The 19998-nt window shown below is 42.9% G+C and overlaps 1 protein-coding gene across 2 annotated transcripts in view; it reads right to left on the bottom strand.

Annotated features, from left to right (window-relative positions):
- Nucleotides 1-294: 294 nt before the first annotated feature.
- The window catches only part of zbbx (zinc finger, B-box domain containing), a 39882-nt gene continuing 20178 nt past the window's right edge, over nucleotides 295-19998 (bottom strand). Inside the window, exons 10-21 of one of the 2 annotated variants that reach the window (XM_037478194.2) lie at nucleotides 19036-19195; nucleotides 16441-16541; nucleotides 13116-13237; nucleotides 12871-12920; nucleotides 12534-12724; nucleotides 11404-12210; nucleotides 10321-10526; nucleotides 8013-8181; nucleotides 5327-5497; nucleotides 3437-3577; nucleotides 3238-3316; nucleotides 295-726 (exon numbers count right to left, since the gene is read on the bottom strand). In XM_037478194.2, coding sequence (XP_037334091.2) covers nucleotides 459-726; nucleotides 3238-3316; nucleotides 3437-3577; nucleotides 5327-5497; nucleotides 8013-8181; nucleotides 10321-10526; nucleotides 11404-12210; nucleotides 12534-12724; nucleotides 12871-12920; nucleotides 13116-13237; nucleotides 16441-16541; nucleotides 19036-19195 — 2465 coding nt within the window. In that variant the 3' untranslated portion in view covers nucleotides 295-458. The remainder of the gene's footprint in view (nucleotides 727-3237; nucleotides 3317-3436; nucleotides 3578-5326; nucleotides 5498-8012; nucleotides 8182-10320; nucleotides 10527-11403; nucleotides 12211-12533; nucleotides 12725-12870; nucleotides 12921-13115; nucleotides 13238-16440; nucleotides 16542-19035; nucleotides 19196-19998) is intronic. The other variant, XM_037478204.2, reaches the window with a different exon arrangement.

Genomic DNA, 19998 nt, shown 5'->3' with positions numbered 1-19998 from the left:
CCCTAACCCTTCTTAAGAAACAAATAGATGGCAACGGATAGAAAAGTCATGTGTTGAACCCCAGTGGGAAAAACGGTCACTGCAGCACTGTCCCTCAACGTGTCACCAATAACACGCACAAACACACACACACACACACACACAGTGACAAACGTCTACGTCCTTAGCCAGTCGCATTGCTTGATTTATATCTTCATCCTATGGATCCGCGCGAGCATGTTCCTCACAGCTTGTGTTCATGGCTTACATGCTGTAAAATATAAACTGAAAACATGGACAAAAAGAGAGAAGAACTCAAATCAAAAGTGTTTAATCACGTTACATTTTTACGCAAGAGTCCACCAACAGTTCAAATCACACTGTTTTTTTTTTTGCTCACTTTTGTCTCTTAAATCTTTTTGCATGTAGGTTTCCTTAATAAGCAAGTGTGCATGTTCATGTGCATGCGAGTGAATATCTCAGGGTAGGAAGAGAACACTCTGCCGATCTCTCTGCGCAGCAGCCTCCTCGTCCTCCTCGTCCTCTTCCTCATCGTCGCCGTCCTCCTCCTCCTCCTCCTCGTCCTCATCGTCGCCGTCCTCCTCCTCCTCCTCCTCGTCCTCATCGTCGCCGTCCTCCTCCTCCTCCTCCTCGTCCTCATCGTCGCCGTCCTCCTCCTCCTCTTCCTCATTGTCGCCGTCCTCCTCTTCCTCCTCATCGTCGTTTTGTTTGTTGCCGGCTCTGCCCCTGCAACTCCAAATTAACGAATGAAAAGAGGAACATCGTGTACATAAAGTTCAGTTATAGCGTTTGTGTGTCATTCGCAGTGATCATCACGGGTTTTGACAGAATACAGAATCCTGTATCTAATAGACCAAAATAGTATTTTTTTGCAAAATGTCTATGCTACTAACAAATAATAAGCGGAAAGTGAACTAAAATATACACTGACCATTTTAAAACCCTCAAATGAGGTACAATTAGCCACACCAATGAAAGCATGTGCACTTTTTTATTGAGACATTTAGAAGATGCTTCCTCCAGTTTACATTAGACTATGACGAGGCCACATTAAATGATTGATTTCATTAAAACAGCATATCCATAACATCCACAGTGCCCACATGATCTGACACTGGTGAGAACTGGTGGCCTGTGTTGATTATGACATCCGATATTTGGTCCATTTTCCATGACTCATCCGTTCAAATCATAGTACTCTACATAACAATTGTTCAAAGAAAAACACAAAGGAAGATTTGTTGCCTGCTTGTTTGTTTGTTTACATTATTCAGTCTCCCTTGTGAAGCATCAGAAAGGTTTCCTTTGCTTTGCTTTAATAGGCTGATTGACAGCTGGATCTCGAAAGAAGACCATAACTGATCGTCTGTATGATCGCTTTGAGTGATTGTAAGTACTCACGTGCTTGCAAATATAGTACCTGCTATGATATAGTAATAAAATCTCTACATCAGAAAATTCAGAAAACATCCATTTTCCAAATGTGAATGTGATTCTGCTGTTCAAGTACTTAGTGATCAAAGGTTAGCCAATAGAGCGAGGCGACAGAGTGAAGCAACGCTGGAGCCAGACAGCTGCAGGCAGTTGAGTCGGAGACAGATGATGAAGTGCTGTCTGGATGTGAGGTGAACATACAGCCGGTCACAGCGCACACTCACACATCACTGCATGCACGCACACTGCACACAATATACTGTCTACCACAATTCCCTTGTGTGATGAGTCGGTGTACATTAGAGAGTCCCATTACTGGAAATGTCACAAAAAAGAAATGTCTATTTTATAGGTTTTGTAAAAAGAATAAATCATTAACCATCATGCTTTCCAGATAAAAGCACACGCTACACACGCTACAGTAGCATCCCGCTATCATGCTTCATCATCATGCCGCTACTCTGCAATGCAAATGCACTACGCGTTCAATGTAATCTAAAAGGATAGCCATCCTGTAGAGTAATAATGCCCCGGTGAGTACCTATCATTCAACCATGGCTCTTGCGGAGATGCTTGAGTTAATCCATGTGCAAGAGGTCGTTTTTGAGTTAAACAGTTTGGCATCGTACTGTACAAACTGAAATGAAAGATTGAAATATACAACTTTTGATTTTGTTCTATAACTGAAATAATGTAACATTTAAAACAGATCATGTAATCCCAAATTTGAACGTCATGGTTTGCCAATCGCCCAGTGTGTGTGTGAGTGTGTGTGTGTGAGTATGTGTGTGAGTATGTGTGTGTGTGTGTGTGAGTATGTTTCCAAGGATGTCAGGAGCTGTTTTGGGAGCCCTCTGTGTAGTATTTGTTAATCCGGTTATTACACGTCTCAATGTGATATTCACAGTGCTCTGCTCAGCACAAGGCCTCTAGCGTGGATTATGCCCACTACTCACACATACACACGCACAACAAAAAAATCAACAACATGCAGACACCCACACACAAGGTTTTAGGAATAGGAGAAAAATGCATTAATGCGCTGTCGCCCTCTCTGTCTCACACACACACACACACATTAAGCAGAACATTAAGGCCCAATGGCCAACATGCTGTCAAAGCTAAAGTCGTTCTGCTGGCTAACGATCCATTACACACTCCACATATCCGACAGAAAGAGGGATCGACGAAGCCCAGAAAGAGAAGGATTACCCCCCATCGCGACCGTTGGCATAGCGGAGAAGTGTCAGGAAGTGTAGGGGGAGCGAGAGCAATGGATTACATGGCGATCACGGTGAAAAGAGACGCGCGAAAACAGGAAGTCATGAGGACACACTCTGATTCTCACAGAGCGAAAAAACACATTCTCCTTTTAGGATATCAAAATAGAATGAACATTTTAACAGCTACCTACGCTGCAGCTCCGAGAGGGAGAAACAATATATTAACTTTCTCTGGTTCAGTAACAGAACAAAAAATACCTTATGGGGGGGGGGGGGGGGGGGGGGGGGGGCTCTATTTTGGGGAACTCTGCAGACAACCGCTAAATAAAATTTGTCTGTTTGTTTTAAATTAAAAAAAGAATTATCATCGACCTGTGAATAAAAAGAGTTGTTATAAACATGACCGTAGTTATTCACACTTGTGTCTGAGAACCTCACAACACAATTTGGGAAACTACAACGCCAGAAACATTCCACGTCCTTCACCAACTTAAAAACGGAGCTCATGGACATGAGTTCGCCCTTCATGATGAATTGTGTGGGCGGGAGTGGGTTTCGTTTGCGTGTGGATGTTACCCACCGTGTGAAGTGATCACTCCCATGTGGATCTCGACCTGCACGGTCTCCCGTAGCAAATAGTGAAGCCTGCTTCCATGTGTCTGAAATAAATAAAGAGGAAGGGTAACTCCACCTAAAACCACCCCCACCCGTCTTAAAACACACCATTGTTCACATCGATGGAGGCATATTTTGTTATTATGATCAGTGTGTGTCTGTACCCATGAGTCGGAGTTCCTGCTCCAGAACGCGGAGTGCGTGTGCAGTGGTGTCAGACTCCAGGTCAGGGTCCTCGCAGCCCGAGGGGTCCACACCGCAGACCTCCATGACCTCCTGGGCTGCCCGGGGCGACGGACGGGACCCTGGACAGACAGACAGGGAGGCCGGTGAGAGGCTTGTCTCTGGACCGCGATAACGGATAACGGGGGTAGCGGCGTAGACTTGCCAGACAGTGCTGGACGCCGACTCCACGATGAGAAGCGAATGTACGGGTGGGTGCGAGAAAGAGATAAGAGGTGATGTAGAGGAAAACAGGAGAAAATAAAAGGAAGGAGCGCGCGGTGGAGAGGGAGGGGGGGGAGGGGGGGGACAGAGGAACGAGTGGTGTCTTATACCACTCCACTGCGAGCCACATCAAATTGAATCAGATTGAACATCCATCCCCACCTGCTCACTGTAAATTACGTGGAGGCCCCCACTGAGAAGCAATGATGGTGTGGGTGTGCGTGTGTGTGTGTGTGTGTGGCACACTGATTCCTCCGCGTGCAGCGTGCTGTCTAACCAGTCTCAGCTCCAGTGTTAAGTCTTTCATTCTTTCAATCTTCCATTGCCCCTCCCCCCTCCCCCCCCCCCCCCCTTCGTCTCTCAGCGCCTGTCTCTGTCTTTCAAATTGGCACAGAACCTCCACTTAGTGCCTCGTAAGCACCTGCACTGTCAAACTAAGCGACATGGCAGGGATTATGCCTGCAGTACGGGGCAGCAAACGCACATGCAATCACACACCTACGTACAAACAGCCATTTACTTCCATTTCAACGCAGACGGGCAGAAATCTCGATAGTGGTTACATGAAAAAACTCTGGGCCTCATTTAAACTGAGCATCATGATCTCTCTAGGCGACCTCCTTCGGAAGTTCTTTAGGAAGGTCAGATTTCAATCTTCTATGTATAGTATATTAGATTTAAGTCATATCAAGATTTGTCTCTTTACTCAATGTCATGAACTGGGTTCTATGCAACAAATATGTAGCTCAGTATCTTGAAAAGTAAAAAGTGAACAGGAAATTAACAGGAAAAGGAGGTCACGACTTACAAAGTTGCAGCGGAACAAAAGTTCTTTCAAGACAATAATTAATGGCACATTGAAGCCAAAGCACAGATGTTTCGGGGGGAGAAGCCCTCTTCAGCATGCTGTCAGACAGCACAGTGGAGCGCTACACTTACAAGACAGCATGAGGCACACCGAGTGAGGCAACTTGCCGAAACATCTGTGCTAAGGTTCCCCTGTGGTATAAAAAATATTGAAAACATTTTGAGCAACAAAGAGTCCTTTTGAAGCTGTTTTGGAATATGTTGAAAGAGGTCTTGAGAGCTTTGTGAGGTGTGGACCTCTTTTGGAAGTATTACATATATTTGTGATTGAGATATTTACTCCATGCTGCTCCCGACATTGCGTCAGCTGACCGGGCTGCTAGCAGCCAGAGTTGTGCTACCCGGGGCAAACGTCGTGAAAAATAGAAAACAAGAAAGAGTAGAGATAATAATAATAATACAGCATTTAATACATTTGTTAAAGTTGAAGGGTGAGGCAAGAAGAACCTTTGCTGGATTTATGAAGACAGACTAAAGACAGCAGGCCCAGATACACAGTATAAACTGCCATTAACAGTAGAGTGAGTGGAGGGAAGAGGAAGGGAACACTGTGAATTAGTGAAGTGTGGAGGATATTAAATATATCACTGCATAAAACAGAGAGTCTTCTGTCAGGTGTGTGTGTGTGTGATTGTGTGTGCGCATCAGTACAAACAGATTGTGCGTGCAGTAGGTGCGTGTATGATGTGCGTATATGTGTTTGAGCGTGATGCAGTAGAATCGCACACAAATACACTTACCGGATGTTGACATTTCTCCTCTACTGGTGGGTCTGGTTGAGTGAATTTGGATTGTAGTCGGCTGCATGCGGTTATTTCTCCTCGTTCTATCCACCACGCGTTCCTCGCTGAAGGCACTGAGGCCGCTGCTTGGCCCATGACCCTCTGACTCTAAAAGACGGAGAGGAAAAACTGACACAGGGAGCACATTCAGATCTGTAAAGAAATAATATATACAAAAGAATTTCCATATTTAATTAGTATCTAGTAGTTTTATTTCACCAAATTGCTTTTTTAAAAGCAACCCAATCTCTTAATTCCCTTTCACGCTCACTTACGTTTCCCTTTAGATGCTCTGAAAAAAGTGCCATATCTGGATTGAAGAGAAATAATATCAGAGGATCATGTTGCTATTGATCCTGCAATGTCAAACTGCTATTGGTTGTGTGTATGATGAGCAAATGGAAAAAAAATTGTTAGCTAACTCCAACAGTGTATGTTCTTTTTGTGTCGATCCAATGCATGGAATAACACACCAAATATAAAGTTGCTCTGTGAATTATAGGATGTAGATATTCATTTGCGTGGATGTTTTCAATTTGCCAAGTAAAACGATGTCATGGTAACTGATGGTCGTAATCATTTCAACAGCATGCATCGCAGTCAGTCCCTCTTTTTCAAGTCATTCACACGAAAGTCAGAAAATCCCAACTCATCCATTCTAAATATACGGAAGTCACCATGGTTGGAGGAATTTATGAGCCCATTAATACTAATTGAATTCATGCAAATTTACTAAATGACATGTGATACAATAATCCATTTGTCCGTTCAGCAGCATCAGCATATGTACCAAAGTAATGCTGCCTAACAAGCCTGTTCAGCCAATCCTGACGGCCGCAATGCAATTACTGCTGTTCTCTCCTTTCCCTCCAGTGGTTGGCCAATCAATTAATACTATTGACCGGTTAGGAGAATCTACTAACTGCTCTCAATCAGCTACAAATAAAAAAAGGAAAGGAGAAGAAGAGTGAGACTATGTGCGTGTTTCTTCATTCATTTCTTTGCTAGTTTTTCTTGTTGCTCGTCACTCTACTTCCATCAATCTCTTCTTACGGGTTAAAATCCCCATTTCGCTCGTTCTTTCACTCTGTCCGTCTACCTCTCTTTGGATGCACACAGGACAGAAACTGCACTCTAACAACCTAATTTTCTGACTGAGCGGGGAGCAAAAAAGGAGAGAGAGGTGGAAGAGTAGAGCAGGAGACGTATAAAACCTGTTGGATCTGAGCCCTGCCAGGAAAAATAGAGGAGACAGATGGAGGGATGGAGGGACATAAATGAGTGTGCAGCGTTGTCAAGGTGATATTCCTCCTCTCTAACCTTTCTCTCTCATTAACTTTGGAGTTTTAACGATGGTGGCAGAGGCAGTGCTGGGTTTGACGAGCGGCTGGCTGCGTGGCCCGAGGAGCGGGGGGGTGGGGGGGGGCGCCTTGTGGGAGCCTCTGACTGTCAACCTCATTCATTTCAGTGAAAAGATGGACTTTAGGACTTGACGAGCAGAAAAAGGTTGATGGAATCATTTTTGTGCCTCTTCAAAGCGGTTAAAGTATGAATCAGCGGACCCTGTTTGAAATGCATGTATTCAACAGCTGGGACAAGAGCTGAAGGTGTAATGAAAACAAGATAAATTATTGCTCCTGATTCAATCCAAGTATTATTATTTTAATGTCGATGCAATTTGGAGGTGAAGGCTGGACTTCCATCAGCCCTGTCGGACAGCCTGAGCACCTTATAGACGTGGCCATTTTACAAATCGTTACACTTAAAAAATGATTTTTGAAAACCATTACATTGTTAGGAAATATGGGATAAGACTTATTTCAATGGCAACAGAATGGTTTACCGGGCTCAGTTAATGTCAGAAGTTTTACTAAACTTTTACAGACAAATTAAGTTCTGTTCAAGGTGAAACGACACGTCCGTCTCCTTTCAAAATGAACTTCATAGGTCGATTTGAACACCAAACTACCGTGGTTTGAGTTGAAATAAGTGTTCTTGTTAGAATGAATAAAATCTAATTAGAGACCAACGGCGCAAGCTGAGTTTATTTACATTACGTAGAAAAACTAATGTAATTAAGCACTGGACACAAAAAGCAGCAGAAAGTCCTGCGTTTGATCCCATGAAACCAGCACCGGGATCTTTGAGAAGTTAAGAGTTAACGTGAGGTAAAGTGTTTGCATACAGTTGAATAAAATGAAGGCACTACATTTAAAAAAGAAGCAAAGGCACGGGCAGTCAAAGCCATAGACACATTCACACACACAACAAAACAGGCCTCTTCCCTTGGTCCTACCAATAGTAAATTATCGATGTTGTCCCCCATCGCTTGTTTTCCACCAAGCAGCCAGTGCTCCTCTGGGTTTAAAACTCATTTTCATCTCTCTTGTAAGCTCTTCGTTTTTACATATTTGTTCTAAATCCTATTATGAGGCCTTTGTGATATGAATAACGCTCGCAAATTGGAAAGTATCTCCAGGCAAAAGTTGGACACAGAGGTAATCTTCACAATCTAATCTATTGAACACAACAACAGCGAGAGCATTTTCTCATGAGGTTTATAGGAAAACACGAGGCGGTTTAAAGGGGGGAAAAAAAGGAGAATGTACACATCCCTCCTTCTTCTTCTTCTTCTTTAACCCACCCGTTGGGACTGGATCTTGTGGTGAGTTGTGGCCTGTGAGCAGTGGATCGCGGCGTGTGTTCTCTGCTCCGTCGGAATGACCAGAATTCATGTCCAAACCCGGAGGAGGAGACCCATCCGGATCACAGAGCTGCTCCAATCCAGGCCCCGCATTTTGGTCGTGCACCACCTAAGGATGTGTGAAAAAAGATGAAGGACAAAGGTGGAGGGAAGTGGAGGGGTAAGTGGTGTAAAAGGGAATAAATGTAAGGAGTGAGGCAAAAAAAAGACTGCTCGTGTGAGGATGCAGTGGAGAGATGACGCACAGAGAACGTGATTATGAAAGAGGAGGGGACTGGAGGGACTAGATTCAAGTGTTTTGAGGACAAAGTTTCATTTCTATCCTAAACCAATCAGCTCAAAAGCACAAACTGAAATTCCATTTCTATTTAACGTTTATTATGACAGGTAAGTGTGTTAGAATTTCTCCTTTTCCTTTTTCGACTGTGTGAATGCATATTAATGAAACAGTGTGGTTCACTGGAGATTATTCCCCTCTCTTCTTGCGTGCTCTTCTTCTTCTTGATGGATTGATTTTTAATTAACCACTGGAGCTGCTCAGAGCATCTCATAACGGGGTGTTGGGTTAGCTGTTCCTCCCGCGCAACTGTCCTCCTGCGAGCCAGGGTTAAAACAAGGAAGCTCTGTTTGGTTAAGATTAGATCTGATGCATTAGCATGCTAGCCATGGTTGGCTGTGGGAAAATAGAAAGTAATGCATGTGGGAATAGTTTTGCTGAGAAAATAGAAAGGCACGACAATGAAATGGCAAGAGACCAAACACAATGGGAAAGAAAACAATGGAGTTGTGCTTGTGCAGAGCAATGACTCCTCATAACAAACTCGCTGCATGAACAATAGCATGAAGGTAAAACCAAAATGGGGCGATGGCAGAAGAACAAAGTATAGATACAAACAAAACAAATGGACTATGGAAAGATAAAGTTTATGAAAACACATGAATGATAAGAGAGGAAAAGAGATCAAGTCGAGAGAGAAAGAGAGAGAGCTGCTAAAGAAATACTATCAAATGATTCTAGGAGCAGTTTGATTCATGTCCAGAGGCCACAGATAACCACCATTTTTACAATCATGAACCTAATTTTGCTCCATCTTCTTAATAAAGCACCAGGCCCCCGTATTCTTTTCATTCCCTTGTCACAGTATAAAAGATTCATACCATTAAATGGCTGATAGGTCGTTTGGGAGCATTCGAGCAGTGTCTTTTTTATCCACCTGGTTTCTTCTTTCTTCCTACAATGCGGTGCACCTTTAACACCACTGCCTAAGGTGTTCTGAGCTGTACATGAATAATGTAAATTCATTAGTGGGATATGAATGTTATCTGATGGACCAGGTCAGCTACAATAATACACTCTACATAAAAGTCTTCTAATTCGGTATTGATAATGTCCAGTGTAATGGCCTCTTAAAGCCTATTCATACGTTTTATCATTTAACATACAACTACATCAGCCTACACTGCAATTCTTCTCAATTTATTTGTTGTCAATCAAATATTTTCTTCACTGTCGAGTGGTTTACCAGAGCCTAAAGTAATTAATATTTAATCTGCATTTCATCTGTATTAATTATAAAAATATGTTTGCCAATACATCTGTTGTATTAGTCAAGTGTGTGGTTGTGTTTTTGTGAGAGAAGAAAGAAGTTCGACAACTTTACAAGCTGCAAAGTGTCAGTCAGTAGAGTTTTCTGTGAGACCAGTGAGAGTAAGAGGATCTGGTTCACAACTTAATGTGTCATGTGTGCAAATATTGTTGGAGGAAAACAGAGAAAACGGGAATCTAGCAAAGGTGGATTCCTAATGTTCAATGACACGTCTTGGCACTAATTAAGGCGGTTTATGTTAGGATTTCTGCTAGTAACCAGGAACACCGTCAGCTTCAGTAGTCCTCCACTGTTTTTTAAATCATAATATGAACGTAAGAAGCACGCCGTTGCCACACAATTAAGTATGATTACATTTTTGTCACTGTGTTACTAAACATTTTTCTTATAAAAGTGCTAACTCTTGGCTTTAACCGACTAAGCAATGGATTACAAGCTTATATCAGTAAGACTGCTTTCAATTGAAATCTCTTTTGTACCAATGCTTCATTTGTCATTTTTGGCAAATTAACTTACAATTGAGCACCGTAAATTAAATAATTCCTTGTGCTCCAAAGGAAATAGTTGGATTACAGCAATCTTGCACAGGGTTCTTCTTCCATGAAGAGGAAAAAGCATGTGGGAATCTGGAAACATGTTACCATGGATGGTGTTGACAGTTGCTCTTTCTCATGGGTCGGCAAATCTTTCTCCCTTTGTGCATCTGCAGGAGCAGAGGGATCTTCTGAATGCTCGTCTCTGGATCTCCGGCTTGCTAAGCATCCATGCATTTGTGCTTCTTCGTCTGAGGAGTCTTCCTCGTGTGAAGCCCCACCCAGGCTATCAGTGGAAATTTCCTCTCCACTGTCTAAATAAAAGATACAGACAGGTTTTTCAGATTTAAATGAAATCTATATGTATAATACCTAAAATATAAATATCCATTTAGCTAGTTCAATGACCACATTATTAACGTATCGCATTTTGAATCAGTCAAGAAACATTTAATCTCTAACATTCAATGAACAATGGAAAGGTGATATACATGTCCCTGAAATGGCCCATGCATCAAGCTGTAATGATCTAACAGAGCAGCCCTTTGGTCGACTGGTCAAAGAACAAAAAAGCAGTGAAGGGTGAGAGGGATTCAAAAGACGAAGGAAACCACAGAAGAATGATGAATAGAGATAGAGAGGGTGTGGGTGGCGACTCAGCGACGTAAGGAGGTAAATTAGGGCAGGAATGGGGACATTTTACAGTCCCCAAGCCCATATTTTACCAGAATACATTATTCTGAAAGTGGAACAAAGAAGAATAAATCAAAATACATTTTAATACACCGTACACAGTGAAACCCTCAGATGTATGCTCAAATTGACATGCATACTGCGCACTTCAGCTATTTAGCAAAAGATACATCAAATTAATTGCCCCCAAATATCTGTGTCTTTAGTGTGACTACATTGTGTGCCTGTGTGTGTCTGACATCAGGCTGAAATAAGACTTGCGGTTAACCAAGCAATGGAAGGTCAGAGCCTATTGACCTGCCCACTTCTTTACAGGCCTGGCTATGTATCCATAAAAAGTGGTAATATATCGGTCCCTGCCCTTTTTGATAGACGTAAAAAATAGAAATGCTTAAAATGTCATCTTAAGACCCATTGGCAGCCAGTTAGAAAAAAAAACAAATGGTGCACAGTGCTTGGAGAAATATACAAAGAGAGTCCTTATTACGATTCACTTACCTACGGATAGCTCCATCTCCGCCTCCATTTTCACACGAGAAGGCAAACTCTTGATGACATCCAACAACTGCGATGGCAGTGATGGGATACTCTGCGTTTCCAGGGTGAATTCATGCTCACCCCCATCGATGGGGGCAGAGGTCATACAGACGAAAGGATCCTGACTTGTTGGAGTTGACCCATGACTAGAAACTGCCTTCAATCGAGATGAACTGGATTTGTTTTTTACTGGTGGACTTGGTTCCATTGATTTTGATAGTGTGTCTGGACTGGAGGACACTGGTGACAGAGGCAGCCGGTGTCGGGATTGCCTTGGGGACTCCAGATTGTTTGGGGGCAATTGAGGGAGCCTCCATGAGATTGGTTCTGGTGATAACTGGGGAGATTGGGGTTGTTGTAAAAGCGATGGGTCTGAGGTCCTTTGTAATGGGGTTGATTGGTACACTTGGGGCAATGAGCCTAAGTTAGTAGAGCTTGATGGTGAGACTGTGAATGTGGACCTAAGGGATATGGATGGAGAAGGAGAAAGATGGTCTTCTGGGATTCTAGGTCTGGTACTAGCCAAAGGAGACACATCAGGTGGAAATGAGTCAGGGCAGAGGGGAAATTTAGGAATCTCACCCTGCAAATGAACTAATAAGGTAGAGGACAAATGTTGTGTTGATCCATGTTCTGTGCTTGATTTATGGACATCTGGTGGGCAATTTTGCTTTTGTGACATTGAGTTTGGCGTCGTGATTGATGTCTTTGAAGTCCTTGGAGTCTCAGGAGTGGGGCGTGCTGACAGCTTACTTTTAGAGGACAATGCTGTGAAAAACAGGAAAGACCAACAATAGTACAAATATTAGTTGATTTGGAGGCATGTGGTCACATTCTTTTTTTGCAATAACAAAAAACACACAAACACAAACACAGGCTTTTTACGGGAAAATGGATTATTAAATTTGTCCTTGACTAATACTAAACAAGCCTTAAATGCACAATACTGTTTTACCACTAAACAACCCAAATGTTTTCTTCTTATTTTCTAAAGTTTACAATATTCAATACATATGATCAAATCCTCTTTTGGAACATTCCTGCATGTCTTAAAGACGATGTTCTAAATACCTCTAAGCCACAAAGCTCACCTTTCATAGAGTGTTGTGCATGTAAAGTCTGAAGCTTAGATGAATGGGGCTTGAGGGCTGCATTGGGCCGGGCCGTTGCTTTGCACTGTGCTGGACTGGGAGAGGAGCAGCGGACTCTTGAGGACCCAGTGGTTAAAGCTGTTTGGGGCACCGGTGCTTCCTTAATGAAGACCGACTGAACCGAGGGAACGCTGTGTGGAAAAGAAGGGAAAAGGGCTTTGTAAGAGAGTACATGGCCTCAAACAACTTCATGGGATATTGTTATAATAATTTATCTTGAAAGATTAAACAGGTTTGAGATCAATTGGACAAATTCCTTATTAAAAACTTGGCTCACCTTCTGTTGTTGTCTGTGGCAACTAAAACTCCCTTCATGTCTCCGTCTCGCTGTAGAAAACATAAGAAAACAGTGTCGTCACGTTGTCACACACAAAGGAGTCAAGGGGAAAAGAGAAAAGATATGAAACGAAATGACATACTTGAGTCGGTTAATCACTGTGTGCAGGTGTGTGTCTACTTCCCTATTTGCCCTGTCTAGATTAATTGAGTGTTTGTTAAATAAAATGCTTCAGTCATTCTCACCTCATCCATGACTTCTATGACGAGGCATGATTCAGGTGTGGTACTCTCAGGCTCAGTCGTGCCCCTGTTGACGGGGACTTCAAACAATGATGCACAGTAGTGGCGAAAATCCTCCTCCTGAGCTATAAATGTACAAAAAGAAAAAAGTCAAGGCAGAACATTAGGGGAAGAGAGTTCAAATGTGCTTCAAAGTTACAAATCCAGAGATACATCAATCAAAAGCCAAATCTAACCCCTTAGCATTCTGTTTGACCTTTTGGTCGACCGTCAGATTTCGCTGTCCATCCGATGTAGGGAGATTTATTATGCTTCAGCTGCACTGAAGGTTAAAATCACCTCAACCTCCATAAGGAAACTCCACTGTGAATTTGGATTAAAATGTATTTAACAGCTTTTAAATGTGATTGTTTACATGAGTTAAACCAAGTCGAACTATAACACACATATATATATATATATATGTGTGTTATAGTTCGACTATATATATATATATATATATATATATAGAAAGACGTTAGACCTTTCACTCGGGTGTTTCCTACCGCTCATCTCTCTTCTACCTGTGAAGAAGGGTTAGACCCTTGATACCAATATTGACAAATTCTTTCCCTACATCTTCCTCCTCCAGGAATCAGAGGTCGGGGTCGCAGCTGCACACTTTGGTCTCTATTCATTCATCATTTGTTTCAGTTGGAAGACGTTGCTGACACAGCAGGGAATGAACAGCGGTTTCCCTTCTAGTTACACAACCGTGACACTCTGTGTGCACGTAGAACAAATATCTACAGATGATTTCAGCTCATAGGGTTGTTTAATCAGCAGTGTGTATGGAGCAACTTCAAGGATCATTTATTGTCATTAGGCAACACAAGGATGCACAGCGGTATTCAGTTTCTAACACTGGAAAAGCACCACAAACAAAATAAAAACAGTGGTATATTGCTTATTTGCATCGTAGCGTTGAAAAGGAAAAGAAGACATTGAATATTCAAAGTATTACTTAATGTACTTTAAGGATATTTCTAAAACAAGGGAGAGGTCTCACATGATTCCGGAAAAAAAACGCTTTGAATAATTCCTCAACAAACACATCACCCGCTCTTTGATTTTTAAAGAGAGAATGGAGGAGAAAGTCTGCAAGGGATTATAATCGGCATGCGTTGGTAAAAGTTTGAAGCAGGTGGAAGGAATGGTTTATCAGCCCTGATGTCTTCCTCACATCTGCATATTGCTGAAACGATGCGAAATGAATTATTAAACCGCGGAAGAGACACAAAATGCATAACTACAACACAGTCCACTGTGGGTCGGGGGGTGGCGTCACAGCCGTAATCGCTGTATGAGTGATGTGATTCGCCAGTGGGACACACGCATGATACTCATGATGCCCTTAGCATCCCGAGTATCCAAGAAAGGGGCACGACTTAAAACAATGCCCTGCATGTTTTTGGGTGAGAAAGTTTGTTTGCTGTAAGAAAAATAGCTCAACTTTGGCTGCAGGAAGATTTGAAAGACTTATATGTGTTTGATATGTAGCTTTTGATACAACCCCTCGTGGCCTTTTAAAATGCGTGACTAAAGTGTACACAACAAATTGGCAACTTTCAGGGTTAATTTGGGGTTAATAAGAATTTTGCAACTAAGAAAACTGGGTAAGTGATGAAGGTTGAAACCCTCATTTAAGAAGCATTTCCTTTAAAAAATAACCATGAAACTACTTAACAAAGACTTAACTTCAGCCTTCCGACTCAAGATTGAAATTTGAAAGAAACATACTGGTTCCCTAAGTACTGGTTTTAAGAAGTATGAATTATCTTATTCTTGTTATTTCTCTGAAGTTCCGACTACATTTACATGGACAAAATATTCATTTTTTTTAACCCTTACCCTGAAAAAAAAAAAAAACTAATCCAAGAGTAAATGAATTTCATATCTAGAATGGGATTCACGAAAGGGCAAGCTAAGGTTGAACGGCTTCCTCAAAGATGTGAAGAAGCAAGTACAAGAAGCATGGAAAGTACAAAGCAGCCTAACTATGAAAGTTGTAATACTTAGGAGACAGGAGCTGTTTTCACGCTGTGTAGTGTTACTTTTAAAACTGCATCTTTGATTCATTAGATTTGGCGCAGTAAAGAGCTGCAAGAGAGATGTTAATTCACAACAGCAGAGAGAGCAGTGGCCGTTCAAAAGGTGCCTGTTGGGAACCAGTTGACTGTTTGGCCTCCTGTTTTGCTGCTTGCAGCTTTCTCGAGAATCGCTCATCCAAACAACGTGACATGACACGGAAGCATCCCCCCATGATGCTGCATACGTGTCCTTTGGGGGGGGGGGCTCAAACCAAAGTTGGCGGCCTGACAGCTGGCGCCAGCAAGCTTTTCAACGGTGTAACTGTTAATAATGCAACAAGCAACGGAGAGCAAGCTCTGCCCAGAGTGCCGTTTGGAGGTGGACCAGTTATACTGTAACGATCAACAGAGCCCCAGCTGTACCCAGCATGCCGTCCTGCAGTGCAACGGCTGGTAGGGGTCTCCTCTCAAAATACTACACATCACACACACTAGAATATGTCCCACTGATTTCACCTTCTCTATCTCAACACTGCATTACTTTTCTGCACTAAGCTTTACTCTGTCAAATGTGGGTGGTTGCCTCGTCTGTGAGGAGCAAAGGAAACCATTTTAACCGCCAACATTTTGGAAAAAAAATTACACTTAAACACATAACTATTTGACATGGACAGCTATGTGGAAAGGGGGCACGCCAGGACCTGCAGATCCTAACAAGTTTGGCATTGAAGTGAATCTTGAGTGATGTGACGAGAGGCAGTGGACTGCTCCAGGGTTTTGAAGGGGAGAGATAACCGCGGTCCACCCGTCTCCTGACAGCCTCGGCTGGGGGCCAGAGAGGAGGCACCATCCCCTGACTGATGAGCTCCAGGCCCCCGAGCTCCGGACTACGGACAACCCGCCCCCTCTGCCCCATCCCTTTCCCAGGCAGAGTGCAACCTGTCAGGCATGAGCAGCCTCTAACAGTCCTCTGCCCACACAATCACAGCCAGTGATTACCCATCACACCGCCACGGATGGATGGGCAGGCACCGATACGTCTGACCCACTGAGAGGGAGAGGTTTTTTTAAACTTTTTTTCTGTTGTGCGTTTGTATTATTGTGTGTGAGTGTGTGTGAGTGTGCGTGAGTGTGCAGGTCAACTGTCAAACTACTCCGTCCGTAGCTGACTGTTTGGTCTAACAGCCTGTTTGGGTATGTATATCAGAAAGTTGGTGTGTGCATGTGTGTGTGTGTGTGTGTGTGTCCTCTTGTATCACCTGTTAGGCCGCTTGCAGTCTCCTCACCGGTGTTTGCTTCAGGCAGTAATTTTAAGTCAGCACCAAAGGCCAACAATGGACGATCACTTTCAACCGGTGTTCTAGAAACAAAAAAATCACATACGAATGAATGAATAAATAGTAGATGAAGAAAAATAAAACAAGAACCCCATACGCTGTGGGACAGACCCCAGGCAAAAAGTAATTGGCTGAACAAATTGACTTTTTTGCTCTTTTCATTCTTATGCAGTTTCTTTTCAACTTCTTTATCCTGAAACCTGAATGTTAAATGGATGGATGGACATGAACGTTCTCTTCATCATTCTGCTGTATCTCCTCATAAAAAGGCCTTCACATAGTCTCTCTCCCCCGTTACTTCTATCTCCATCTTCCTAGTCTATTAAAGTTCAATGCCAGTGGAAGAGACTTGGCTCTGTATAAGGTGAGACTTTTAGTTTATATCTTTTCCTATGACTTAGTCCGTATCTCAAAACTTGGCGATTTTATGTCTTTTTAATTCATTACGGGTTATATTTCACCACTGTCGCTCACTTCATTTTGGTTTAAGCATTATATGAATCCCTTAGACTAATGTAAATACCATTGTTTGATGTCCTCTGTAATGAAGCAAAGAAATAAAGTATGAGGTCCCGCAGTCTCTTGCATTGATGAGTTGTTTTGAGGCAATCTGAGAGACAAGCATAACAAGGATGTAATCTGTTTTTAAACTAATAAACTACTACAGTGCTTACTACAGAGACATGGAAAAACATCCCGACATAATTGGAGTATGATAAACCAATAATAGCTCTATGGCTGTTGTAAGTTGTGTTCCGTGCAGGTATATAGTTCACCGCCTAATAGAGTGGCTCTATGATTACATTTTTTTACATTGAAAAAGACTATTTATGAGGCAAAAGTTAAAAATGTATGCTTTGTAGATGAACTTTTATTTCAGGGTTCAGTTCCTTGATCGCAGATACTTTGTCTCTGGCAGTTGACGGAGGGACAAACACACAGTGACTGCTGAGGAAATCAGACCGATGCCCCCCTGGTCATTGGAACATTGAGGCCACGCAAAAAGCCAACCAGGTGATAAGACTCCCTGAGCACTTTGAGCAAATTCTTCAAGTGGTTGGGGAAAAAATCCTTCCTCCTCCATACCCTCTTCTTCCCTCGCTTTCTCTTTTCCCCCCCATTTTTATTGAGGCTTGTTAAAATTCAGCCTCCCACTTCTCTCTGCCAGACAGCCAGTCTCTCTGTCTCTCCATTAAGCTCTGCCACCATCACCGCTGCAGGCTTATTGCACTCTAGATTGGCTCTCTAGTCTATTTCACAGTTAAAGGCTGCTACAGCAGGGGACTTTGAGTATTCCAGCTCAGGCAGTCAAGGGCCAAAAACTGCACTCGGCTCTCCCCTTCCTCTGGCCCGCTCTCCAGTGGGCAACTCAGCCCAAAAGGAGCCGCTTAAATAAAGGGCTTTAATAATGGGACCTGCTGAAGCTGGGCCCTCGGGCGGTCTACGGCACAATAAGTGCTGAGAAACTGCTTTGTACACTAGTGGCTTCTGTAGGCTGACTACAGAGCATCAGGAGACGAGATGTGTGGTGGCAGGAGATGGTGTGTGTGTGTGTGTGTGTGTCATTTGAAACTGCGTGTGCACATGTGAATCTATCCATGTCCCACGTAAAGGAGGTGGAAACAAAGAGTAGATTTGTGTGAAGTGAGAAGGAGAGCTTGTGAAAAAAAAAGTCCAGCGAAGCTTCTTGGAAACATACTGAATGTGTACAGTAACAGGTATTGTTCACACTGAATGAAGTTCAACAACACGTCAACAATGAAACCGCTTTTGGTACTAAATTACGTCATTTACCAAAGGACATCAGAGTCTAAACTCGACATCATTAATAATGATAACGTTGTGTTTATTACTCTTTAAACCTCTAATAAATAATAAGGAGAACAGGACAGCGGGGAAGAACTGAAGAGTTGTTAGTGATATTTCTTTATTCACAGTTAATAGAAAGGGGACGAGTCCCCAAAAAATATCTGCAGTATTTATTTATTGGGACATACTGTCAGAATAGATACAGTGTCACTTTAAGTGAAGGTGTCACTGCATATTGCCAACTGAGTTTACTGCATACTCAGTATGAACAGTAGGTGGGGGTTACTACCTAGGGTTTGTAAAATGATTCACATATGATATGATAATTCTACTGCAGCATTAGCAAATGTCAAACCTACACCAACTAAGTGAGATATCTAAGTCTTCATTAAAGGAATAGTCAAGGTTCTTAGTTTTGATTAGTTGTGTCCCAAAATAATGCATGAACACATACGTCCAGACATCGTGTTGGACGTTACTTAGCCACCACATGTCTTTAAAAGGCACTCAATCAATGTCATTACACAACCTCCTTTTTATGAAGCAAATCATTATTCTGTGCACTAAAGTGATGTTGTCAGGTATAATGACTAATGGAGTAGCACAGCCTCTCACGGGGCAGGCTGCCTGAACCCTGTGAGAGAAGCCGTTGCCTGCTATAGAATATGTATGTGTGGTGGGTGCACATTCTTCCCTCCGTCTGTGTACCTGCGGTGCTTCTTGAGAAGCAACCTGTCCATGTAGGTAAGGCTGTTCTCTCTGAACTCCACCCTGACAGGAACCTTCTCTTCTCCCCCTCCTCCTCCTCGTCCTACAGCTCCTTTGTCTGGAGAGAAGTCAGCCTGGGTCGCCACAACTGCCACGGATACTGGAGAAATATGGGGAAGGGGAGATAGCACAGAAATGGAGTTAATAGAGGGAGGAGGAAAATACAGCTTAACAGAAAGAAGAAGCCAGACAGAGGTAGAAATAGGAACGGGAAAACATCCTTTTCCAGCATCTCAACACCTTTCTCAAAACACCTCCCCTCATGAAGTGAGAAAACACCTTGTCACCACGCCAAGAGTGCCGAAACACAAACAGACAAGACAGAGCCCCCAGGGAATAGGAAAAAGAAGTACAAGATACAAAAGCACAGCGTACGTACATGACAGAAAAGGAAAGATAGAGGTAAGAAAGAGAAATGTATGATTGTGCTCCAGACACTCTGGCAGTCCACAGTGGCGCCTTTAAATTGGGCCTAGGTGCCATTGGCCTGACAGAAATAATTAGGGCTGGAGGGGCGAGCAGTAATTTGCAGCGCAGAGTGAAGGCAGAGAGGAGCAGAGTCTGTCCAAGCAGTAAAGCAGAGAAAATAGGAGGCCTAATGAAAAGCACAAACACCTACACACATACACACAGAGCCTTGAATAATAGCACTAATAATACACACACACACACACACACACACACACACACACACACACACACACACACACACACACACCTGGACAAGCTGACAACGTGGCACATGCACACACACACACACACACGTAGAAACACAGTATGTTTGGAAAAGCCATGAAAATTGCCTGACCCAGTGGACCTTGTACACACATGCACACACACATGCACACACAGCATGCGGTTAGTGCTGTGGTGGGGAGTAGGCCACCCCTAACACTCTCATTA

The sequence above is a fragment of the Pungitius pungitius genome, chromosome 3 (assembly GCF_949316345.1).
Source record: "Pungitius pungitius chromosome 3, fPunPun2.1, whole genome shotgun sequence".
Lineage (NCBI taxonomy): Eukaryota > Metazoa > Chordata > Actinopteri > Perciformes > Gasterosteidae > Pungitius > Pungitius pungitius.
Note: the sequence above shows the minus strand (reverse complement) of the source record. Positions and strands in the feature narration are given on the sequence as shown.